The following is a 26,487-nucleotide window of genomic DNA, read 5'->3' on the forward strand; positions in this document are numbered from 1 at the left end:
AGTACAAACAGTGAGTAAAAAGAAGGCACTGTTGTGTTGGCATTGGATTGTGAGGGAGATCCTGAAGACCCTCGACCACACCTTCAAATGTGCTGCTTTGAGGCCTGAGTATTAGATGGGTGACCCTAGTTGGAGCGCCTTGTCTATGGACACTGTCTAGGTCAGGCATCTTTGTAAGGTCTCTGTGGAGGCCAATTATATTAGCCAGATCTGTTGTGGTTATATGGGGTATACTGCTCGCACTGATAAGGTGGATTATACTTGCCCAGTGTATGAAGCGTGTTCCTTGAATCTTTGCTATTATGGAGCACCTTCTCTGTTTTGGAAGCAAATAATTTTTGTTTGTCCAATGGAAGGTCCTCCACCTTAGATTGAACCTTGCAGGAAACTCCAAGATTTGTACCTAGGATGCTTGTCTCACTATAACCACTATTGCCATTGTTCTGCCTGCAGTGTTAGCCACAACTAAAGCTATTTATAGAGCAGTACGTGTGATGGTGTGGCCCTCATGAATTATCGCTTTCTGGATAGGTCTCTGATTTAGGGAGGTGTTCAATGAGTTCTCCCAGTTTTGAATAATTATCAAAATCATGATTTATCAAGAGGGCAAGAGTAATTTCCAATTCTAAGCTGCAGTGTGAAGAAAGAGTAGACCTTTCTGCTAAAAAAGATATAACTTATTGTGGTCTTTGTCCTGGTTAGCTGTTCTATACTGCGGTAGTTTAGATCTGTGTTGAGCTGACTCTACAACCAGAGAATTTTGGTGAGTGTGTGTGAATAGAAATTCTATGTCTTTTGGGGAAACCAAGTATTTTTGTCTGACCTTTTACTGGTAGGTTGGATAGATGTAGGCATTTGCCATTGTTTGTCTGATGTCTCTATGGGTATGTCTAGATTACATGGCTCTGCCGACAGAGGCATGTAAAATAGGCTACCTGATATAGTCAATGAAGCCGGGATTTAAATATCCCCGGCTTCATTAAAATAAAAATGGCCGCCACGCTGTGCTGGCTCAGCTGATCGTTGGCATAGCACGCGAGTCAAGATGCGGATCAGTCGACAAGGGAAGCCTTTGTCGACCACTTCTGTAAACCTCGTTTTACGAGGCATAATGGAGCGGTCGACAAAGGCTTCCCTTGTAGACAGATCCGCGTCTTGACTCGTGTGCTGTGCCAATGATTGGGACTTGTTGCTACTTTTTTGAATAACTCTTGAAACTGTTTAACATTGTCAGTTGAGCATTTGTCAGATGGTATGACCATATCATCTGGCAGTGACGAAGAGTCATCTGTAGGAGAGATACCCAATGCATGAGGATCTGGATCCCTGTCATCTATCTGTCCCTCCTTCTCTGAATCTTTAGGTGTGGGCAAATGTTTTCTTGCTGGTGTGGAGCGGGTTGAGGACCGCTGACTATATGGATCCTAATGATACCCACTGTGGTGGGTAAGGTAGAGGGGGATAAGCCCACGGGTAATGGATGCTGCAATAAGAATGCACTGATTTGGTCATCATCAGGTAAGGGACTGCACAGAGAGTACTGGAGACCTAATCCTGCAAGGGGAGCTACGTGTTGGAGATACTGCAGGTGATACATCTGTGGCAGCAGGACATGACTGATGATGTTTGCCCTGAGTATCAGGCACTGAATGAGCTCTGCCAGGGTATGTCTACACTACCCTCCTAGTTCGAACTAGGAGGGTAATGTAGGCATACCGCACTTGCAAATGAAGCCCGGGATTTGAATTTCCCGGGCTTCATTTGCATAAGCGGGGAGCCGCCATTTTTAAAACCCCGCTGGTTCGAACCCCGTGCAGCGCGGCTACACAGGGCACGAACTAGGTAGTTCGAACTAGGCTTCCTAGTTCGAACTACCGTTACTCCTCGTGAAATGCAAATGCAAATCCCGGGCTTCATTTGCAAGTGCGGTATGCCTACATTACCCCGCTAGTTCGAACTAGGGGGGTAGTGTAGACATACCCCCAGTTATCAACAGAGTCAACTTCAGGCCTGAGTCAAATGCCAGTGCTGGTGCGGCTGGAGCTGAGGGTGGCAGCATTGAAGGCAGTGCTGGCTTGTTCGAGCTTGCTGCTTTTGCCTGTGGCGCTGTAGCTTTTTGCAATGCAGGGCTCCTCTGCAGCGCCTAGAGCACCCCTGGGCTTCTCTCAGCACTGAAGAGGCATGCACTGGTGATTATGCTGAAGTATGAACTCTGCCTGCTGATTTCATGGCAGGGCTCCCTAAGGTTCCCGGTCTCTCCCCTTTTCTTTGGAGACCCCTCTTGAGTACAAGAGGCGCTTTGTGCCTCAGCAGGCTGAACGGCCTTGTCGAATAGTATTATTCTGAGGTGGAGCGGTCTATCTTTTCTCACTCTTGCCGTCAGCCTAGAATAGTGCTTGCACTTTTGCGGAATGTGGACTTCTCCCAAGCAACATATGCATAGGGAATGGCCATCAGATACTGGTATGGCCTCCTGGTAGTACATTATTTAAAGCCTGAGGAGGCAGACATGTTAATGTTGTCCTTTCTTTTGGTTTGTTATTACTTGTTATTTCATTGTTGTTTGTTTGGTTTGGGGTTTTTTGAAGAGGAGTGGAGAATCAGAAGAAGCCCAGTTCGCGCCGCCCTTGAGCGGCTAGTGCCTCTGTCAAATCCCTTGAGGGAAAGAAAATATATATTTTAAAAGGTAAAAGTGAACGAGGGAAACTATTTACATGAATTCCTAACACTAAGTCTACAAAACAACTGTCCAAACACTAAAGAACTGCCTAAGGTAAAGAGAGTAAGAAGCGTGTTGAAGCTCAGTCCGCAGCCAAGGGCAGTTGAAGAGAAACTGAAGGGGAGGGACCAGGCTGGGCATGTTGGGCACTCAGGTGGCAGTGCTACGAGTCGCCTCCTGCGCATGCATGGCCCGATGGGGGGGAAACTGCTTTGCAGTGCTGCAATTTGCAGCTCCAGGCAATCTGTCACCAACAGTGGAGTATCCAAGGGAACACCACTCAAAGAAGAATCTAAAGATTACAGCAAAGCTTCGGTATCTAATCTGGACTGAGCTATTAGTGAGCCCACTATCCAACATCAAATCACTATACCCAGTTTCAAACTACCCATTAAACCGGAAGGAAAAACAACACAAGAACTCACTAAAACCAATACTGCTACATTCATATTCTTTTAAAACAATCAGATTACTGTAAGCAACAGTACAAACTGCAGTCAAAAAACACTGAATAAAGTAATCAGCCATTTTTCATTAGAATTCTCTCTGATGTAAATTTAGAGGACATACTGGAATTAAGCTCCCTTTGAAACCTTCTTTCTAAGCTCTTCAAAGGAGGGCATAATTAACTACTGAAACATCATTCAAAATTTTAAATAAAAGCAAATATAATTTAATGGTACTTACTTTGTTATTGTTCCATCAATATCAGAGATGATGATTTTATCATTCCAGTTCCAGAGATATATTGTTCCTGCACAGCGGCAAGTACCTTGATATTGAGTTGTAATACTAAACACAACATCATTTGGGCCTTCTTTGAGCCTCAGCTTTGCCTTAAAAGTAAACCAAAATTATTCAAGTGTTTTGCAAAGTTAAGAATTTGTAAATCAGAAAAGCATTATAGGAAATGCCATGTATGCTCATACACATCTATTTGCGTAATCAGATTAAATATGATTTGTAAATTATGTGTTTGCTGCTTTCTCAAATTAAAGCCATTGCTCAAGAATCCAATATTAGGTGGAGCACTATCCAGATACAATATCCCATCCCCTGACCTATCAAAAGAAAGAATCCTGGTAATTTCCCAACTGTGTCTATCTGCTAGTAAAGGGGAACCTATCCTCAATTTCATGTTAGCATTATTCTACATCAACAATTATCTTCCGGTAAATAAAATAAATGTAAAACATTGTGCGTCTCCTTCCTAAAAATGCTTTGCCATTGTTTATTATGAGTAAATTTTCATTGCTACAAATAGACAAGATTGGGAAAGATACAATTCATAGAGTTTCTATTTATATCTGATAATACAGTAGTTCTCTTACATTACCTATACAAAGTCATCTGTAATATCTATATACCTCAGACATCTTTTGTTAATACTCATATGTGCCTCTGCCTCATCTAGGAAGAAACTGTTTTTTTTTCTTCTTGTCTTTATTAGCAAAAATAGGACCAGAATTCAACACTGATGGAACTCTACTAATGGAATCTGTAGTGATGTCAGGATTTATCTGTTTTTACCACTATGTGACCTAAGTCTGTTTAGAGTAAGTCAGGACAGAATATTAATAAAGACTCCAGAGGCCTGGCTGCATTGCAGCTTCTACACCTGCGATTGTGTTGAAGTGACACCAAGGATAAGTTATAGGTCCCCACTTTTCCAATGTGGATGCAGTCTTTGTGTTATGTTATTTCCTACATGTATGTGTCACTCCAAAAAGGGACAAAAATTAAATTATTCCCTTGATGAGAAAGAACGGTCAAATATTTTGGACTATTAGTGCTTCTAAAATTAGTTAAGTTTAAGAATCACATTCAGAATTGGACTGTACAGTTATGAGTCAATGTCACGGCCATTATAAGAGGGTGTATAATATAACACATTGACAGTGTATTGATGCAGCAGTTTGACCATTTCCTGCAGAAAAAAATATGGAGTACAATTACCAATAATATATTTTCTAGATGATTTTTGATCACAAGGCCAAAGTACAAAGTCAAAGGCTGCAGTTCTCTTAACTAGTACAAGAAAGCAGACATCCTTTCAATCCTGCTGTTACTTGTCCAAAATGCTAAATTAGGACTCCATATAAGTGAGTCTCATATTTTTTTTATTAGAAACGTAAGTTCAATGATTACTGTAGCAAGTTTATTGAAAAACTCAATATGAAAAAATAGTCTACTATCATGATATCATCTACATACAAAATGTACCACTTACTATTTGGTCTGAAGACAATCTAAGTGACTTCTTATAAGAAGTAGTGTTTCCATGACTTTGATGTTCCATTGGGACAGAATCTATTTTTAGGGATTCTTTCAGCTCTTGTGACCCTTCATCACTAGAAGAATCATCTTCTGTCGGCCTAATGTGATATCAAGCAAAATAAAAGTAAACTGTAGAAAATATTTTCTTATTAGCCTAAAACTCATGTCTTTTCATGTGTAGAGACCAATTATAGGTATCAAGATATCTGCTTCTATCAAGGATTTGTCACTGGCATTGAGAAAATTATTCCTTGAGATGTACAGATTTAATTTAGGGATAGTGTGTGTATTTGCCTATTAATCTGGCAATGTCCCACTTACCATGGGAAATTCCATTACAGATTAGTGAGGTTTACAGTGTGCATGTGTTAAATCAGGGCTAGCATGTGCTAGTAGTGTAGAGAAGTCTTGTAACATTCTGGTATTGATGAAGCCCCAAAATAATGTGATTTACATTTGAACTGGCTCAGAATGAGTAGGGACATAAGACCAGGTTGTCACTACTGCTGTGCTGTTGAACGAGGTACACCACAGATGAAGAGGGATATTGGACGAGTTGTAGTGCTTTGTAATAATTCATTGCAACAGCTCTCTGAGAACCAAAGATTAAAACTAATAAATTACACAATTTAGCAGCTCACTCCTAAAGATTACTTGTATGCTTTTATTTATCTGGCAATTAATGTGAAGTTTTAGAATTTTTAAAAGTTGGAGTTACATTTCTGTTTTTCTGAGGTATTCCTCCTACTTTGGCACACTACTTTCCTAAACCTTACCTCATAATTTCCTAAAGTCTTGGAGAGTCAAGGGGAACAAAACATTAATGGTACTTACTTTAACAGCCCACACTAGATAGAAAGAAGTTTTGTGCTGGTTACTACTAGTTCTCAACTATATTCTTGGGTGACTCACTACATTCAGTATTAGTTTTATTGTTAGTATATCACCAAAAAAGACAGATAGTGCAAATCAACCAATGAACATTAGGATTTTATAGTAAGAAACCAGACAGACACCCAATTATATTCTCATGATTTTAGGAGGAGATCACAAGCGTTGCAGCAATGCCTAAACTGTTTACTGACACACAGTTTCTTGTGGAACTGCTGGCCAAAGCCATCTGTTTTTGTTTAGTAGTTCAGATGAAAAGTTTCTTCCCACAATAAATTCCCATTGAATTCTCCAAAATCATGACACTTACAAGTTTGCAAACAAGAAACATACCTGCTATTAACTTGTTCTTTTGTAGCTGTTGGCAAATCATTTGTTCTTTGTGCCTCAGACTTCCCATCCTTCGCCTCTGGTAGCTAAGGCACCACAAGAATCAAGAATATACCAATATTATAGGCATCAACACTGATAAGAACTAGTTTAAATTTTGGGCATAAGCAAATAGCTATCATATAAACAGTAAATTTGCTACTCTATCTGTATGAGATACTCAAACTTGCTCATTATGGGAACTACTTCATAAAAGATTCTTCCACAGATCATTTTTCCTCAAACTATTTCATTTTGTAGGAAAACAGGAAGGACTCTTCAGACCAGATACTAATTCATATAAATAAATGTTCTTATCAGGCTCTTTCTGGTGCACCATCTATAGCCAAATCTTGCTAACAATACACTTAGAACAAAAAGAAAAAGGATAAAATCAGTACAAGACTAGTGTTTAGTGGTCTTGATCCTAGCAGGTCTGGCCAAAGAGTTTGTAGAGCCCAAGGTGGCATGCTGTGGTTGGCTGTGCCGTACTGCTGGGCGGCTCCCAGGAAGGGCAGCAAGTGAGCAGTTGGGCAGGCAGACACAGGTGTTGCCTCCCTCGGGCACTCTGTGCCGGCAACAGTTCCCGAGGGAGGCAACACAGGGCCCAAGGTAAGAGCCTAGCTCACCTTGTCCTAAGGCCAGGCCTGTGTTCTTATAATAGAAATTGTAAAATTTACATCTTTTTCAGTAGCACATTAAAGACCAAGAATGAGCTTGGAGAGAGCCATCTTTAGAAGTAGACCTGTCCAAGCTTGGTGTCGTGCCATGTGTGCAGGCGAGTACAAATGAAAATTGGCAGTTACTGGCCATTTTGTAGCTATCAAGGCTTCTCCATCCAACAACTATTACAAACATTAAATTCACTAAAAATAAACTAAAAAATGCTGAATGAATGTTAAGAAGGTAAAGAAATTAATGTTGAAAGTATTGGAAGAAAGCTTAAATCAACCTAAAATAGACAGTCAAAATTAGAGTACTGTAATCATGTAAGGGGAGGACAGATAGAACATTGTCCATTTTTCTATTGTCCTCTTATTTTCATAGAAGTTCCCAAAATACAGCATAAATTATTTGAAAAGTAATTTTGAAGAGAACTGAGGATTTACCGTAACAACCTGAAATAAAAGCTATGTCTACATGGCCTCACAGTGGGGACTGTTTGAGTGTCAATTGCAGCACAAAAGTCCCTCATGTGAATGCTGACGAATTAAAAGATACCCAATCATTTTAATTTGTGCCAGCTGCATCCACACAGTGGAGTTAGAGTGTAGCATGCTAGCATGTGCTGCAATTCATGCCCACCCCCACCTTTCAAACTATGAAGCATTTAAACAATCCTTAAAATCCTTCAATATGAACTAACTGCAACAAATTTGTAATATTGTGATATTTTAATCTCTAAACCTCAAAAGCAGTTTAAATAGTTAGATTACATTGATGAATAATTGAACATGAAGTATTACAGTACTGATCACCAAAGATCTGACCAGCACATTTTGTAATGTCCATTTTGGATGGTCCATTTAAAGTGCAAAAATTCACTTGATTTTGGTTAACATAACCATTAAAAGACAGAGTAGACTTCAATTACTTGTTTAGCCATGCTCTCTTTCTTGCGCCAGAACCACCATCTTCCAGATTTCTTGGGCATCTTCTCTTTAACCCAAGACTCTACTGTAGCCTGAAAATATTTAGTTTAATTAATTTGTATATATATTACACACACAACTTAAAATTATAGTTAGGTATTACTGTACATACAAGTTGCATTAAAGTACAAGTTTCTGTTAATTTACCTTAGGCAAACTTTTCTGGAACACCTGTAAGCTGAGAATCATGGGAGCAGCCAATGCCCAGTTATAGTACCTGGTTTAAGGAGATAGTATTGATGAGAAGCTACAACAAGGACTGAATTCAGTAGAAATAACTGATTAGCATACAACATGCTCTTTGCATATTAAAAATAGTTTGATTTTTGTGGAAGGTTGCACATAAAATATGCAACTAATGTTTGCTACAAGCTGGATAATTTTCCTAATGCACACTGTTTAGTGTTAGTGATGAATGCTGCAAGATCTTGCTTTAGAAGATGCACAGTTGGCTTTAACCTGCAATTCAAAAGGCATGTTGCATGAGCAAAAGATCACATATACAAAATAAATATGGAGATATAAATTAGAACTAAAATGGAAAAATATACCACCTTTAAAATGTAGAAATGAAAAAAGAAAGCTATCAGACGTAAACATTGCATAGTAATGGGAAATTACCTGTTGTAAATCCTTATTACTAGATTAGGATTATCTATGAGTCCTGGATTTTCAGCAAATTCATTGTAAGTAATAATATGTTCCATGAATTTTTCTGTAATACAAGGATACTTTGTCAATTAAATCAAACAATTTAGCTTCTTCTTTTTGAGATTGCCTTTAATAAGTCAAGTGACTTGTATACAAACTAATACATCATTTTCGTTGAACTTTCAATTACCTTTGCTGATTTTCTAGATTCAGACAAAAGAGATCCTGAAAATTGTTTACTTCATAGGTGAAAAAACATGAAAAGCTACCACTAATATTTTCTCAGTTGCAGTCTTCCAGACTTGCACTCCACCAGCCACAGTAATGAAAAGTAAGGAAGTACCAGGAGGGAAATAGAGACTAATTCGCTTATCTAAAAGAAAATGTAAGGATCAAATCACAAAACCTACACATGGGCCCACAACTAACTATTGTTAGTAAGTGCCAAAGTAGTACCCAATACTGATTACATCTTGAGATGGTAACTATGCAGTTTAACAGAAATTCAGTATTAATGCAGTGGAGGTCTCCTTCCAGTACATGAACCCCCTTGCATGAAAATGAATGATAAAAAGCTGTTTTTTTAAAAAAAATCAAGTCTGATTTTTATACCTTCTACAAATTACCTCACCAAGATACACATTCAACATATGTATTGATCTTGGGCTTTACATGAAAAATTAAGCTCCCTCTGGCAGCTGGAGAGAAGGATTATTATAGCAAAACTTGAACATTGAATAAAACAGACACTAACATTTAAATATCTTATAATGTTCACAAAATAAGTTACATTTAAGAAGAAAAGAGTAAGAAGAATGCATGGCAAACTTTCACTTTCTACAGTGTGTGAATATCAAGCAGGAAAATCTAGATAAAACCAATGTGATTTGTAAAGATTAGAACAACAAAACATTTTGGGAGGGGAAAAGATGAATATCTACTTTTAAAGTAGGATAGTTCAAGATAATTACATTTGTCATCCTTTCTCTAGCTGCACAAGAGATTAAAAAGAAAATCTATCAAGCAAAGGGATAGGAATACCAGTTTTAATGCTTTATGAAATGGCAAAACAAGCAATGTGGAGGAAGCCAACAATAAACAGAGTCAGATATTTCACATGGTGTGGCAGGAGAGAAACAGCTGTCAGGAAAAAGAAGATTCTTATCTAGTTTTAGACTGACCTCCATAATATGAATGCACCATTGTCTATATTTTGCAAATATTTGAGTTTATACTGTATATGGGATTCCACGGTAGTTAATTTACCCAAAGCATATAAAATACAAAACATGTTTTCAGCTCTCATGCTTCCCTACATAGATCAAAATTAAAAATATTTTGTATATCTAGAGTACAATAAGGCAGTCTTCTAAAATAGAGCACTAACAACTCCAAGTAACATCATTAGGTTGTACTTAAATTGCATTTCTGGTTTAATTTGATTTAGCTTCTGACATACCTTTAGATATCTCTCCATTTTCACTTAGACCGCCACAGACAGAAAGCGTGACATCAGGCAAATCCATAGCAGAATCAGACATGCACTCTGTGCCACTGTCTGCAGCAGCACTTTCCACTGACTGTGGTGACTGGGAACCAGAGAGGGTATCTGACTCAGTCCACTGTCTGGAACTTGGATCAGAATCACTAGAGGAAAGGAATTCATATTTTGTGTATGTAATTCTCTTGCATATGCATTTGTATGTATTTTAAGTTATATCCAACCACACTATTATGTGAAGCATGATATTAAACAAAACTGCTTGTATTTAAAATATATTTTATTATAAACTGAAGATTTGTTCTACAATCACCAGATTTTCTTTTCTGAAAAAGGAAATCTGAGTTTCTGTGAATCCTGATGTTAATGCAAGACATTTCCACTCGCTGATGTTTCCTTTCATCTCAGCACTATTAGCTGACATTGCTTGGTAGATTACTTTTAGATAAATCTGCCTGCTTGTATTGAATAGGCATACTATCAGTAGAAGTAAATCTATTAGTTTAATTAGTAAATATTTTAAATTTATCTTCTTGCCATCTGGATTCAATGAGTATATCCAGTTTAGAGAAACAATGCTGCTTTAAAAAAAAATCCCACACATGTAAGTTCATAAAGTTGATCCGCTCACCAAGTTGAAGCAATTTCCTTAGGTTGGCCATGTTAGACTCCACTTCTATTCAAACAATGAAATAGATGTGTTTTGGTATACTAGATATAAATAACTATTTTAAGCTTACGATACTGGGAGTATTTTTTTGACATGGGAGAACTAGCAAAAGTTTACATTTGTATTTCCAGTGCTATAACACTAAGTTTTGATTTTATGAAGGCCTCAGTGCCACTCCAACACATTGGAAAAATCAGGAGTAGTTTAGATAATTTGGGCATCCTAGATTATGGCTGATGCAATTTAAGACTGGCAACTGCTTAACATAGGAAGGGAATTCAGATCTGCAAAAGTTTTGTCCTTTTGGAGTTCACAACTGCAGTTCATGTGGTTAGCAGAGTTTTTGTAAGTGATATTATAGAAAGTAGAGTCTTGAGGCAAAGACAAACTAATTTTTGTTTCTTCATAAAATGATTGTTGTGCTGCTATGGCTCAGAGTTCTTTTCTTTCACTAACTCCCATTTTAAGCAAATTAAAACCTTGATTATGTACATTCACTTATCTATAACCCTATTAACTGAAAAATGTTCCTTAGAGCTTTGGAAAAGAACAAGGATCAACATCACGGAACATATGTTTCTCCCAAGGCCAATTCAATGGAGTTCCTCCTGTTCCCTCAGTCCTTCCAAAACTAGCTGTTTCCACAAATAAAGGAGCTCTGCAGTTGGAGGGAGAAGCATCAGTCCTGCTCCCAAGAAATGCTAAATTATAGAATCAGAGAATCCTAAGGCTGGAAGAGACCTCAGGAGGTCAATGAGTCCAGCCCCCTTCCCAAAGCAGGACCAACCCTAACTAAATAATCCCAGTTCTCATTCACCCCATTTTTCTCTCAGTTCCCAAACTACAGAGGAGTTCTGAGCTCTTACAGAACTCAGGAGCAACTTCAGCTACAGAGGTATCATGTAGGAAAAGAAAACCCAAGGGAGAATGAGGAACAGGACAGATGGTCCCTTGTTGACTAGGTGTCATGCTTGCAGTTTTCAAGCCATTGGGGAAAGGAGGAGCAGACCAACAGTTTTTTAAAAAAATTGAGATCACATTAGGGTTCAAGTTCAAATCCTGCTAAATTGTTCCCCCTAGTTATCCGAAGGTTTTGGATGCCCTGAAACCTTCAAATAATTAGAGCCTTGCACAGATACAACTGCATCCGTATCTGTATCTACAAAAATGAGCAGCAGATATCCGCATCCATATCTGTAGATGCAGATACCTGTGGATAGAAAGCAGTTATCTACAGATTTGCAGAGCTCTACAAATAATCCATGCTTGGCTATAACAAAATACTATTTTAATAAAAATGATTTTCCTTAATCTTTATTGCAGGCTTAACACTATGGACTATAGTCTAAGAAAACTGAGTCAATCATACTGGACAAAATTAGGGATGTTACATTTCAATTAATCAGCTAATGAAGTAGTTGATGGAATTTCCATCGACTACTCAATAAGGAGAAAGATTGTGCTCGCTATCCCCACTGTACCTCTGCCTTTGAAATATAGACAGCGGGGGAGGGAAGAGCCACTAGTTGAGTAGTAACTCGACTACCAGATAAGAATATGTTTATCAGGTAGTCGATTAGTCACTTACATCAAGACAAAATACATAAGAGAATGCTGCCTTTGACAGGGGAATAGACTAGATTAGCTTTTCTATATTTTTCTATATGTTCCCATAGGAAAGTGGTACCCTCAACATCTAGCTATGAAGAAAAAGATGGTGGTGTCAATTCCATGAACCTCTGACTGATAACTTGCAGACTTGATAAAGAAAATCCCCAGTCCTGGGCCATTTAACTTCCAGGATTCTCATGGCACAATTTTAACTTTAGAGTCCATCAATTAAAAAGAACAGGAATTAAAGTACACATGTTTCTTCCACCAATTCTGCATGCCACTATTTACACATGTAATTGTTAAATTTCCCTGACAAAATAAGTGTTAACAAAGGGTGGAGAACCTTTTTGGGCCAGGGGCCACTGAACCACAGAAAAATTAGTTGGGAACCACATACAAGTGAGATGCAAAAACAAACCAACCCTCAGCTGATGTGGCCCTCAATAAGAAGGAGGACACTCCCATAGTTCCCTCACACACCAAAGTCTAGGTGGGCACAGGCTGCCTGTGGTGGGGCAGCAGGGGGGCTGGAGTGCCAGTGTGGGGTCCCCAATGTTGGGGGGGGAGGGGGGGAGTCCTGAGCCTTGAGGGCTGGATCCAGGCAAGCCAGGGGCCATATCAAGCCCTGGGCCTTAGGTTCCCCAGCTAGGGTGTTAAGTATCTCTGATCACATATGATACAGCCCTAAAGCTGACAGTTGAATTCAGTGAGAGAGAGGAATAACTAAAACTGTTAGATGTATCATATTTCACCTTTTCTACTGCTACTGATTCTCTCTGAAATTAAGCAGATATATTGGATGCTTTATGGCCATTTGTAAAGTTTGTAGAATTTAGATGTTTCTTTTTAAAGGTCTTCTTGAAAGACATACTGGAGACTATTTTAGGAGTTAAAGCATTTTAATTACATAAATAGGAAAAAGGGCTTTAACTCAGTTATATATGTTTTCTAACAAAAATCCCCCACGTTTACATAACACTAAGGACACACATTTCATTCCATGAAAACAGTGATGCTAGTTAAAAGGTAAAACACATGATCACTAGGATAAATTACTGGGAATAATACTGCTTCCCAAAATAGCTATAAAGTTTAAACTTTCCCATTTCAGTTGGGATGGAAATACCACAATAGTAGCATTTCATATCATATTTCATTGTCTCGCCTTCTTGCCAAAACCAGCAGCAGAGAAGTGTACAGAACAAGTTCAACACGGATAGATCATATTATTTACTCTAAAAGCTCAAAGATGGACTTGAATTTTGAACAAGGATTGGGTCCATTGTTTACCTCATCCACTCCTAAACCTAACAGATGAATTATTTTGCAATATAAGCCTTGCCATATTAGAACACTAAACCCAAGCTACCTTTTGGGAAAGTAGAGTGCCGCAACTTCAGGTTCCAAAGCCTTCAAGTCATCCAAGTAAATATCATGAGGCCCCTGGTGTTGGCTTCGCTTCTGCATCCCTGTTGATTGCCACAACAAATAGTTTGTTTTGGATTAAAACATGTATTAAATACAGTGTTGTGAGACACACAGTTTTCTGAACTCTGAAAATTGTTCACATAAAAATCTAACAGGAATTTCTCCAGATTAGTTGGTCTATAGTCAATGAGGTTTTTTTGGTTTTATTTAAATTAAACATCAGTTAATAATATGTAAATCCCACAATTAAAAGTGCAACTTTTCATCAAATTTTACATAATACTGTGGAAATGAACCAGTTATTTTATATACAAAATGAATACCTTTCTTTTTTGAAGGAGAGTCAAGTTTTGAAGGTGGTTTTGCTTCCGAAGTACTATCTGCTAATAGGCTGGGGAGATGTTCAGCATCTAATATAGATGATTCTTGAGGGATCTCCAGCACAGGTTCTGTGACTGCAGACGCAAGAGAAACTTTAACCTCTGTCTGCTTAAACAGAGGGTGAGTTCTTGGCTCAGGTTTTAGTACTGTACAGACAGAATCTTTCACCAAAAAATCATCTTCAACTTCATCAGAGCTGAGGATGACTCTAAAATGAGTCTTTTCTGATGGGGTAATGGTAGCTGTTCTAGGATGCTCCAATTTGTCCTTCTTGCTTATCTGAAAAGAAAAATATTGTTCTAATATATTTTCATGTAATATGTCATTCATTTTATTCAGCTCCGAACATTAACTAACAAATGCTTATAGTAATTAAGCCAGGAATACAACTTTTCAAACCAAAAAAGTCAAGCCTGCTGGATTAAACTTTAATGTACCTTTTAGCAACTGTATATGCAGTCATTAATAAAGTCACAGGCATGTCAATCATGAAGGAACTTGTTCACCAGTTTTACAGAGTATTAAAATCTATCTATATTTCTATTTTAAGATCATAAATAGAGTTCACAATTCAAGTTCTTTCTAAAGGACAATCTCTACCATGATGCCTATAGGAATCTTCCTGACTGACAAGCTTGAAAAGATGGGCATACTTGTCATAGGTTAGATCACTTCTCCTGCCCTCTACTTATTTAATTTAGATTGTGAACTCGGGCCAGGAAATGGGCCTTTTTCTCTTTAAAAAGTACCTATCACACTGCGATGCTAACAAAAATAGCCCAGTTAAGGCATAGTTTAGCATACAGTAACAGGGAAACATTCAATCTCCCTGTATGCACAACCTGAACTGATGACTGTCATAACCAGGTGGGCTGACCAGCAGCCTGAAGACTAAGGGGACAACTATGTCTCCTGCCCCTAGCCAGGTATCTGGCCAGCCATTAGTAATGCAGATAGGGATTTCAAACTGGGACAAAGGAATTTTTCATCTTTTCCTTCCTTTGCCAGAGTCAGAGTGGTTTCTTCCAAGTAACAGGGAGATGGGAAGGCCTGTCTCTCTCAAAGAAAAGACCTCTTATAATGTGTAAGTAGGACAAAGTAGTTAGCATGACAGGTTTTATTGTTTTCATGGATTGGGGATTCAGAACTGATGTCTGTGCTGTTAAAAGTGTTTTTCCCCTCTCCTTTGTACCTAAGTTTTGAGCCCATGGGCCGGTCCCCCATGAGTATATCAATTGGTGGCTCTTAACATCTAGCCACCTCAACTACGCTTGCAACGGTAGTATTGTTTTGATAATAAAAGTTTGTTTTCTTTTTCTAATTAACCTGGTATTGGTTCATTTTTGTGCCCTGGAAAATCTGTCTGTGGTTATCTGCATGCCTCTCACTAGGGGGCAGCTACCACAGACTACAGCTTCTTTTTCTGTTTTTTAAGCTCTTTGGGGGAAAAGAGCTTGGAGTACCCCTGGAGTTGGTTTCAAGGGTCCACCCCTGGTTGTGGGTTTAAAAGCACTTGATGGTAGCAGCAGATATTCCCCAAAATCCAGGTATTGGGATTTTGAGGGGAAGTTTTTGTACCAAAGCCTGTAAATCTCAGGATGGGGGGTGCTTTCGCGGGCCCCCACTTCTGCATTTGTCAAGCCATAGTGTGGAACAGCCTTGACAATGATACTATATTAAAACAGACTTCATTAAAAACAGTTTTCCATCTCCCCATTTTTAAAGTAGCCAGGTCACTTCTGAGGAAGTGACAAATCTAGGCAAATTTTTGACACATTCAAACTGTTACTAAACTTCGTAATTGTTGATGATAGATCACTGTTTGTAGTCAAAATGCCTCCTCTCAATAACAACTCAATTTTTAAAAGTAATATTAATGTACAGCCTTTTCCCAAAAGCACTACTGTATGAACAGCCCAGTGAACATCAATGAGGCTCTGCATCACTATAGCAGTCTACTCTCACAGACCTGTCTATGGGTGTAGGGCCTAAATTTCATCATCTTTCTCAGGTGTAGAGAAGGTGTTACATTATACTTCCCCACCTCAGTTTGAACAACAGGGGATTTGTGCCACACTTTTAACCAAGGGAGGGCAAGGAGCAGTTAAAAAGGGGGCTGCCTAGGGCAGTGTTTCTCAACCTTTTTTTAATAAAGTATCCCTTTTTCAAAAAAAATTATAAGTACCCCCAGTACCTACAGTTTTCAGACACTTTTTTGGTTTGGCCGTGCTGTGGGAGGGGAGAGAGTTGGCTGGGCCGGGCCGCGACACGGGAGAGGGGTTTGGCCTTGGGGTAGGCACACGCGGGGGTTGGCCATGCTGTGGGAGGAGAGGGGAAAGGGGGGATGGGTTGGGTTGGGCTGGGCTGTGGAAGGGGGGGTTTGGCCCCAGGGCAGGTACGCGCAGGGTTTCCCTGCTTCGCTCGGGGGGGGGGGGGAGGGAGAGGAGGCAGATGCAGGGGACTCTCTGCTGCCACTGGAACCCTGTCCCCACTCCCCTCTCCTCAGACCCCACTCCTCTGACCCCAGCTACAGAACTCTGTCCCTACTCCCCTGTCCGCAACTACAGAACTCTCTCCCCATTCCCGTCCCCACTCCCCGAACTCTGTCCTCACTCCCTGTCCCCAGCTACAGAACTCTGTCCCCATTCCCGTCCCCACTCCCTGAACTCTGTCCCCACTGGCACCCTGTCCCCTGCTGCAGAACCCTGTCCTCTGCCCTCCCATCACCCTGTTCCCTCTCCCCTGCCCCCAGCCGCAGAACTCTATCCCCACAAAATATATAATTATAAATGCTTCATTTTAGATTTAAATAGCATGAATAAAAAACAGACCATTTATTTCATAACTATAAACACGTGATTTTAATTTTATATATTGCATAATTTAAAAATAAACTGTTTATCAGAGTGTGTAAGTAAGGGCTCGGGATAGCAAGTGATGGACAGGAGGAGAATAGAGAGGGCGGGGCTTCAAGGAAGGGGTGGGGTGGTAGATCTTTGCCTGTTCTGAGATTTAAAAAGTGATCTTCAGTGTAAAAAGGTTGGAGACCACTGTCTTAGAGTGAGCCTGGTCCTATCTTTTACAAAAAGCTTAATGGACTCGATCATTCTTATTGCATCTAATGCATCATTTAAAAATTATCTTCTGTTTCTAGCAGCATATTAGAGAGTGCAGATTTTTAATTTGAATATCATCCTGGAAGAATTGTGTAGCTCTGCTTTTGATATCAATAAAAAGCCTTCATCTTAGCCAGCCACAAGAGGGCACTGTTTTCATGTTATTTCTCTTTAATCTCTCACAATTGCTCATTTTTTCTCAATAGTCTAATGCAAAATATACGATTTTAAGAAAGACAAAATTCAGTACATTAAAAGTCCCAGACAGTATTTAAAACTAATCTGTAGATAACTTTACCTTAGTAGACTCTGGGAATCCTCCCCATGTCCACTCCATATGAGATTCAGCTCTAAGCAAGCTCTCTGCCGGTTTCACTTCTAGTTCTGAATCACTTTTAGGGCAGACTGGATCTGAGAAAGGACTATCAGAATAAACACAGAAAGCTACAGTATTTAAAATGCATTTCTTATGCAGCTACTTTTGTTTGTTTTCTATGGTTTACTAGAGCTTCAAATATTCAGCAACAGGGCAAGAAGCCCAGTTGGGTTTACAGACAGAGAAATTAGGTTAAAACTGAAATCACATTAAAAGAGGCTTACATACTGACCACTCTAAATAGATTCATTCATTGTTTTTAAGTGCTCTCAGATAATACCCCCACAATTTTCTCTCTCTCTTTTTTAATGTTAGATTTAGCGGCCATCACAAGACTGATGTAATTCCTACTGTTAATTTAGGATAGTCTGTTTTAAATTCCTGTGTTCCAGAAAAGAGACAGCAGTATAGTTTGCAAGGCCTGAAAAATTTCATCCATTTACTGACGTCCTATTATTGTTGCAAGCTAAGTTAAATGGATATAACAGTTACATTCCAATATACAACAGCATGCAGCAATACCTCACACCCTCATCAGAGCTGAGGGAGGGCAAAATAAGTAGAGCATATGATCAAATCAGGGGGAAAAAAAATGAATTTACTTGAATATTTCCTTAGAATAATAAGGTCTAGATACATTACAATGGTATTTCAGCCTGCTTGAAGATAGAACGAAATCACTGAAAATAGGAGAATGCCTTCTAATTTTTTTAAAACCGGGCCCCTTCTGTCTCACTTCCTCCTCTTCCCCTCCCAACACACAGTAACTGGACACTGCCAGGTCCCATTAAAAATCAGGCACCTGGCAACCCTAGAAATGCCCTGTCCCTTGAAGTTGCCTTCAATTGAGACAACTTTGACAGACAGGATAATTCAATTAATACTTTCCTAAAATACAGACTGGAGTACTGTTCTAAATAGCATAAAGATCTTGTGGGGCTGGAATAAGGATTGTTGTTTGAAGGTAGCATTTAGTCTTGATATGTACAAAATTATTTTCTTGAATATGCCTGAATTGTTGAAACGCATGGCATGGGGAGAAGGGAGGAGAGTTAATCTAACTTCAGACAGGTCTGGTTGGAAAACGTGCATTTAGCAATGGGGGCAGCTACTGATCTTGCCTCAGAAATATGCATTTGTGTTAATTATTTGAAAAAAGATTCTTCTGTTATACTTCAAGTACTGTTTTAACTTGCCAAATGATCTGTATGTCTTTCTAAGGCATTTGATGGGGGTCCAGACTTTAAATAAATAGTTCCTCTAGGTTTGCCTTGTTACTATAAGGGCATATAAAACAGAAGGGAATGTCAATGGGTAGAGTTATTTTGCCTCCAAACCACAAGTGGACTAAAGTATGCCTTATAACAGATTTATGGATCTTGGCATAATGAAGAAAGTAAAAATCAAAGAGTACTGATTGTATGTATCAATATATTTCCCTGCCTCCATGATAGCCCATCTACTCTTCTTCTTTTTTTTAAAGCAGATACTGATGATATATTGGTGAAAGCTCTACCTTGTTTTCTGCACACAAAACTGAGCCAGCAGACCCAGTAAAGAAAGGGCCACTCTCATTACATGCACAGTTTGCACTATAAGTAACTGAAAGAAGCTGGAGGCTTGCACCTCTTGACTGTATACTTTAACACTTGAAAAGCTCAAAGTTCCTGCTAATGGTTTTATAAGGAAAAGAGCAGAAGGCAAGTCTTCCTTCTCTCTTTTTCCACCAGCCAGTCACTTCTCAACAACTAAAGGACCCCTCAGCCACCAAAATTGATCTCACATCCAAAATGGGTAGAGGGTTTCATGCATTAGGGAGGAGGCATGATTTTATGGTTAAGGAACTGGACTAGGAAAGAGAAAACATTCAGACCACAGGCTTTACCCCAGACGGCTGTGTGATCTTTTGTAAGTTAATTAGTCTGTCTCTACAACTAGTCTGTTCTACAGCTGTAAACTGAGGAAAACATGTTGTGAGGATGAATTCAGGTTTTTTTTTTTTTTTTTTTTAAGAAGCAGATAATATAGCAATAAAAGCCAAATACTTCCTGTGATGGATAGGAGAAGTGCTGACCAGCACCCGAGGACTAAAAGGGTACTTCTAGACTACATGGCTCTGTAAACAGAGCCATGTAAAATAGTTTACTCGGCATAGTCAAAGAAGCAGGGATTTAAATATTCCCCGCTTCATTCAAATAAAAATGACCGCTGCTCTGTGCCGACAATCAGCTGATCCGGCACAGCGCGGCAGTCTAGTAAACCTCGTTTTACAAGGCATACTGGAGCGGTCGACAAAGGCTTCCCTTGTCGACTGCGCCGCATCTAGACTGCCGCGCTATGCCGGATCAGCTGATCGTCGGCACAGCATGGCAGTCATTTTTATTTTAATGAAGCGGGGATTATTTAAATCCCTGCTTCTTTGACTATGCCGAGTAAACTATTTTACAAGGCTCCGTTGATAGAGCCATGTAGTCTAGACGTACCCAAAGGTTAAATTCAAGTAGCTGGGGGTGTTGGCAGGAAGTCAGGAAAGTCAATGGGAAAGATTGTTGAAACTTAAATTGAAAAGATATACCTGCCTGCTGATTTTGTGTGCGAGTTTTAAGCCAAAAGCTGGGGGGAAGCAAGATTAATTAAATCAGGCACAGTTACCATGCAACAAGGAATACTGGGCATAGAAATGGACCTGACCTGGAAGTACGGATCAGTATGGATCATGAAATGTATATAGATAGAGAAATGTATATTTAGTCACGATCAGGGTATTTTTCTTTGTTTTGTTGTTGGTTAAACTTTTCTATGCTAAGTCCATGTGCCGCCCCCCCACCTCCAAATTCACTATATCTAAATTGCACCCAGAGATATTATGTTTCTCTGTGTTTTACTTTGTTTTCACTCAGTTGCTCTGTAACACCTAGCAACCAAGTATGCTTTATTAAGTATACCTTTTGGTTTTGTTAATAAAAAATTACCTTAAGGCTATGATTTGAGTCTTGTGTCCTGGAAAGTAGCAGGGGGTCTGTGTATGTGCGCTTAAGACTAAGAGGTCAGCTATCAGAGACTGCAGTTTGTTTTCTGTTTTTTCTCAAGCTCTCTTGTGGTAAAAGCGCTTGGGGAGGGTACCCCTTTGGAAGAAATTCAATGGCTTCTTCCTGAGTCCTAGAAGAAGGGGTTTTACACTTCATGGTGGCAGCTACCTCTCTAAGGGCAAGAAATCTGTGACCTTGGGGAGTTTTTGTAAGCAGAAGCCTATAGTGGAAAGGTATTTAAGGTCTCTTGCAGGCTCCCACCTTCTGCACTCAGTGTGCCAGACCAGGGTACATCCTTGGCATGGTGGCAGCACTGATGGGATCATTTTGAACCAGGAACAGAGGCTTCGGGATTTTAAAAGGATGCTTTTTTCCCCTATTTTTTCATTTGGAAGTTCTGGGACTTTTTTCTCCCCTTTTGCTGCCTGAAGGGGAAAAGGCATGCAGAAGGTTAAGCTTGCACAGCCAGAGTCCAAACCAGTTTTGTTTTTTCTAGCTTTCAGGACAACTAGATAGGCTAGAGTAGGGCAGGAAAGCAGCCCAGTGCATGCATTTACAGTTGAGCAGAATAGCCCCGGAGCAGCCAACTCTCCTTAAGTGACACAGGAAGGTGAAAACAGCCTCAGATCCGTGCGAGATCTTGTCCCATGAGAAAAGGGGACAGAAGAATGTCCCTGTGAGGTCTGAAGGAAGTAAGTGGGGGCAGGAGAAGAAGGTAGAGGCCATGCCTCTTCCCTATCGCTACCTTCAGGGTGGGAGTGTCCTTAGGGCAGGCAGACCTCTAAGGATGAGATGGAGTTCTTCCTACAGCTGAGATGCGTAGAAGCAGAGGAGAGGGAGAAGCAAAAGTGTTTGGAGGCTTTAGGTAGTTACATAGGACAGAAGTTATGGAGGTGGTGCATTATTCTACAATATAAGAGTACAAAATCATACAGAAAGATGACACCACAAAAATTACCTACTTCTCCGAAGGGGACCAGTCTCCATCAGATAAAGGGTAATGATCCTTGGAGTGATAAATCACAGACTCTTTCTGCTCTTCACTCTTTGGTGAAGAATTTGAGGATCCTCTGTGGAGAGAAAAAAAACAACAACACATTTTTGCTTTAAGTGAGTCAACAACAGCTCTCCACTGACAATTTACCTAGAATAATTAAATTATTTATGTACCAGAAATCTAAAGTCAAAAAGAGAAAGGAAGAAAATGATAGTTGAGAGATAACTCAAGAAAGAGCAATCGTTCATCATCTGCAATGTTGATTTCTTGTCTACAAAGCCTTCTTATTCATTTCTATGTTGCCATCTTTAATGCTCTTTAAAAAACATCCTAGTAAATTAAAAAAAATGTCCCCCAACACATATTTAGCTGAATGATTTGGTTTTAATCGAAGATCTCAAAAATACACTCTGGCTACGTCTAGACTAGACTAGAAGCCTCTTTCAAAAGATATCATCTAGACAGCAACCAGTATGTTTGAAAAAAGAGAGCTGCTTTTTCGAAAGAGAGCACCCAGGCAGTCTGGATGCTCTCTTTAAACAACAACAACAACAACAAAAAAGCCACTTTCAAAAAAAGGTGTTATTCTTCAAAAAATGAGGGCTTCCGTAGTCGAAAAAACTGTGGTGTTCTTTCGATTTAATTTCGAAAGAACATGGCAGCAGACTAGACGCAGGTGAAGTTTTTTCGAAAGGCCACTTTTTTCTTCCCCAAAAACCAAAAAACCCTGTAGTCTAGGCCTACCCTAAGTGATGTCATCCTCCACAAGCTTGTCATGCAGTGATTTCAGCCCTTGATCATGTCCTAACGGCACCGCCCTCAGTTATCTATTGTCCTGTATTTCTCAGCTGCCATCTCTTTCCTTCCCCCATCCATTTCATATTATGTCTTAAGTAAATATATTACATTTTAACACAGATTAAACAATTTTACCTACCAAATCGTTATATACAAAATGTTTTTAAACCAATGTTTCAATTTACTGCATGCAAATATGCTCAGTCAAAGAAATGAAAATCTTTTGGTTGTTACAGCATAACACCCTAGTTTGGAGCCACACAAAACAATCAAAAGCACAGTATGCCCAAAGATAAATAGTAATGGAGATATAACCGTGTTAGTCTGGTCTTGCTGAAACAAAAGACAGGACCATGCAGCACTTTAAAGACTAACAAGATGGTTTATTAGGTGATGAGCTTTCGTGGGCCAGACCCACTTTCTCAGATCACATTGTGGAAGAAAATTGGCATGACCATACATACCAAAGGGATACAATTAAAAAAAAAGTGAACACACATAAAATAGACAAATCAGATTTTAGAATGGGGGGGGGGGGGAGATGAGCATAATTTATATAAATACATTATATAAATTATATTTATGTCATCATATGCCAACAGTGTCCGTCTGCTATGTATATTGGAAAAACTTCTCAGGTACTTCTCCAAAGAATTAATGCACACAAAACAGACATCATACAGTTTCACAAAGAAAAAACAGTTTCTTGCCATTTCAACCAGAATGGGCATTGTCTCAATGATCTGACTACCTGCATCCTGCTTCAAAGAGATTTTAACACAAGACTTCACAGAAAAGCCTCTGAACTGTCATTCATGCTTAAATTTGACACTTTACGAATGGACCTTAAACAAAGATACTAATTATCTTATCCATTACAAAGATAGCTTCCCCAATTATCACCTCTAATATCATTCTCCCAGACATTAACCCTCATTCCCCCTCTGTACTAAAATCTGATTTGTCTATTTTATGTGTTCACTTTTTTTTTTATTGAACTTTAGTATGTTTAATGTATTTTAACCTAATTCAAAGGGGAAAAAAAGGAAAGAAAAGTCTATTTACAGAAACAGCAATGTGGAGTGGCAAGGGGCTCCCCAGGAGTGGGACTTGGAGCACTGGCTGTTGGCCTGTACGGGGGGGGGGGGGGGAGAGGTGAGGGGGTGGTACCAAGTAATCATATAACCTCTAAGAAATGTAGCAGTTACATTTGAAATATATTGACTTCTAACATCCCTAATCCTGAGCTTCCTCCTACTCAGAACCAACTACCAGCTCTGCTTCAATGAACAATACTTATGGCCCCTAGTTTTTCAGACTGGATATTTATCATTCTTTCAATGACAACAATGAACTAGAACAGGTCTCTAACAAACAATCAAAATATTGAATACAGCTATTTCACTGCTTAGTAATGAACTAGCTTCACCCAGGAAACAAATTCCTTTCCTGCTGTTAAACAATCAATGTCCTTGCTTAAATTTGCATGGTATATGGGGTGTGCATATGTAGGTACACATGGCAATGAAAGCCTTCAGCAGTAGAAGCAGTTGGAAATGGCTCTAGCAGCAGGAAATCGCTAGTGACTTTTCCTGCAGTCTTTCACTACATACTACATTGCTGAAAAACACCAGTGAAGATTAGGGATGTAAGCAACTAATTGACTAGTCAACTATCCGATAAGTAAAAGCTTACTGGATAGTCAACTAGTCACTTCCCCCCTTTGAGGTCTCTATCAGAAAGAGGCAGCAAGGGGGGAGTAGGAGGGGATTCTGGGGGAGCTGGCTTAAAAGCAGGTTCCCCCCAGCTCCGTGGGAGGGGGCAGGAGCTCCATGCAGCGTTTCAATCTTTGAAATGCACAAGAGCCACTGCAGGGGCTCTTGTATATTTCTATGGTGGAACGCCATGTGGCATTTCCACCTGTGAAATGTGGCAACAGCTGGGTGGGCTCTTGCTACATTACAAAGTGGAAGCGCCTTTATCAGCTAATCAAATAGTCGATGATAATTCCATCAACTATTCGATTAGTTGATTAATCTAATTTTAACATCCCTAGTGTACATGTGGGAGGCACTGCTTGACCGTGTAGAGAGTCACAGAGTTCAGGTATGCCTCTAAATTACTTGCAGTGTCTCACTATCTACACTTCTATTTATACCCATTCCAGGTTGGCATGCAATGTCTACACATTTCTGCAAGTGTAGATCTAAAGAACTGACATATACAGGAAACTGCTACTAGCATATGTTGTACCCATAATATAAAGTCTCAGAGGGGCAGGCGTGTTAAACTGTAACTTAGAAGAAAACAATGAGTAGTCCTGAAGTATCCTAACAAAAATTATAATTTTATATATATCTATATATCCGTGCGCGCGCACACACACACACACACACACACACACACACACACACACACACACACACACACACACACACACAGACCTCTCCCTCCCCCCCCCATATCATAAGCTTTCATGGCCAAAAATGGGGTTTGCCCATGAAAGCTCATAATACTATATTTTATATATATTTCTGTTAGTCTCTAAGGTGCTACAGGACTACTTGTTTTTCCCTCCTATAATATGTAGGATAGGATAAAATAAACACGTTTAATTTTTTTGATGGGCTTTAAGCAAATACACAGCTCCAGTCTATGTATCTCAGACTAGGGATGTTAAATATCGATTAATTTGCTTAGTCAAGTAGTCGATGGAATTTCCATTGACTAGTTGATAAGCACTTCTGCATTCCTCCTTTGAAATATACATTTCAAAGTTGGAACTCCACATGCAGCCCAGGCCAGCAGGAAGTCCTGCTGGCCCCAGGCTGCACGGGGCATGCTAGCTTTGGAATGTACAAGAGTCTCCAGTGGGGGCTCTTGTGCATTTCAAAGCGGAAACGGTCACATGGAGCCTTGGGTAAGCAGAGGACTCCCCAGCTAATCCTTGGCTCCACGTGGCATTTCAAAGCAGCAGTGTTGCACAGAGCCTGGGGTCATCTGGGGACTTCCCAGCTGACTCCTGGTTCCATGGAAATGCCACATGGAGCCCGGGGTCAGCGAGCTGACCCTGAGCTTCACATGGTACTGCCGCTTTGAAATGCCATGGCGGTGTTTCAAAGCAGCAGCGCCGCACTGGGCCTGGGATCAGCTGTGTGGCATCGCCTCTTTGAAACGTGCGGCGGCATTTCAAAGTGATAGTGCCGCACGGAGCCCATATCCCGAGCTCCGTGTGGCACTGCTGCTTTGAAATACCCACTCTTTCCCTCCACTTTGCTGCCTCTATCTGATAGAGGCAGCAAGAGGAGGGGGGAAACGACTAGTCGACTCGACTATCCGATAAGCATTTGCTTATCTGATAGTCAACTAGTCCTTAACATTCTTATCTCAGACGTGAAAATGAATTCTACTGAAATTCTGCTGCTGATAGCTTACCATGCCAATATATAGAAAGAAGATAGTTCTCTTTATTTAGCAACTGCAAGATTTACACTGTGTTGCCCAGTCCTTAACACAATTTTTTAAAATCATTGCTCTGGGTTGGGGCTGGGGAAGAGGGATTCACTGTGCAGGCTGCTCTGGGAAGAGAGCAGCCCTCTTTCAACACAGCAGCTTCCGGGCCAGGTGAGAAGTGCCTCTTCATAGGCGCCATATCGCCAGCAGGCACAGCCAAGGGAGGGGTGCATGTCCCACAGTTCGGGCAAGTCCAGGTTTATCTGCCCCCACACTCCCTAGCCACAGTGAGGAATGCAGCAAACTGTGCACTTTTCCCTCACTCTCTGATAAAGGGGAATAGTCAGCAATGCTCCCATACAAATCAGGAGGGAGGAAGGAGCTTCAGCCCTACTGCCCTCCCTAAAGGATGCCTGGACAGTGGGAGGGGATACCCCGGCCATCCCCTTTCACCTTCCTGGTGATTCTGTCTCTCTCTTGCATGGTTTTAAGCAATCCCATTCCAGGTACATCCTAAACCCTTACCTTGTTTTAACTTTAAGAGGAAACTGTATGCCAAATTTGG

The 26,487-nt window shown here is 40.0% G+C and overlaps 1 protein-coding gene across 4 annotated transcripts in view; it reads right to left on the bottom strand.

The window, feature by feature from the left end:
• LPIN2 (lipin 2) overlaps positions 1-26,487 on the bottom strand; it is an 82,020-nt gene that overhangs the window by 11,538 nt on the left and 43,995 nt on the right. For all 4 annotated transcript variants that reach the window (XM_006139030.5, XM_006139028.5, XM_006139027.5 and 1 more), the window contains exons 5-15: positions 21,637-21,744; positions 17,568-17,691; positions 14,096-14,432; positions 13,714-13,813; positions 10,019-10,206; positions 8,530-8,623; positions 8,056-8,125; positions 7,851-7,940; positions 6,221-6,303; positions 4,950-5,094; positions 3,407-3,555 (exon numbers count right to left, since the gene is read on the bottom strand). In XM_006139030.5, coding sequence (XP_006139092.2) covers positions 3,407-3,555; positions 4,950-5,094; positions 6,221-6,303; positions 7,851-7,940; positions 8,056-8,125; positions 8,530-8,623; positions 10,019-10,206; positions 13,714-13,813; positions 14,096-14,432; positions 17,568-17,691; positions 21,637-21,744 — 1,488 coding nt within the window. The remainder of the gene's footprint in view (positions 1-3,406; positions 3,556-4,949; positions 5,095-6,220; positions 6,304-7,850; positions 7,941-8,055; positions 8,126-8,529; positions 8,624-10,018; positions 10,207-13,713; positions 13,814-14,095; positions 14,433-17,567; positions 17,692-21,636; positions 21,745-26,487) is intronic.

The sequence above is a fragment of the Pelodiscus sinensis genome, chromosome 2 (assembly GCF_052426305.1).
Source record: "Pelodiscus sinensis isolate ZL-2025 chromosome 2, ASM5242630v1, whole genome shotgun sequence".
NCBI lineage: Eukaryota > Metazoa > Chordata > Testudines > Trionychidae > Pelodiscus > Pelodiscus sinensis.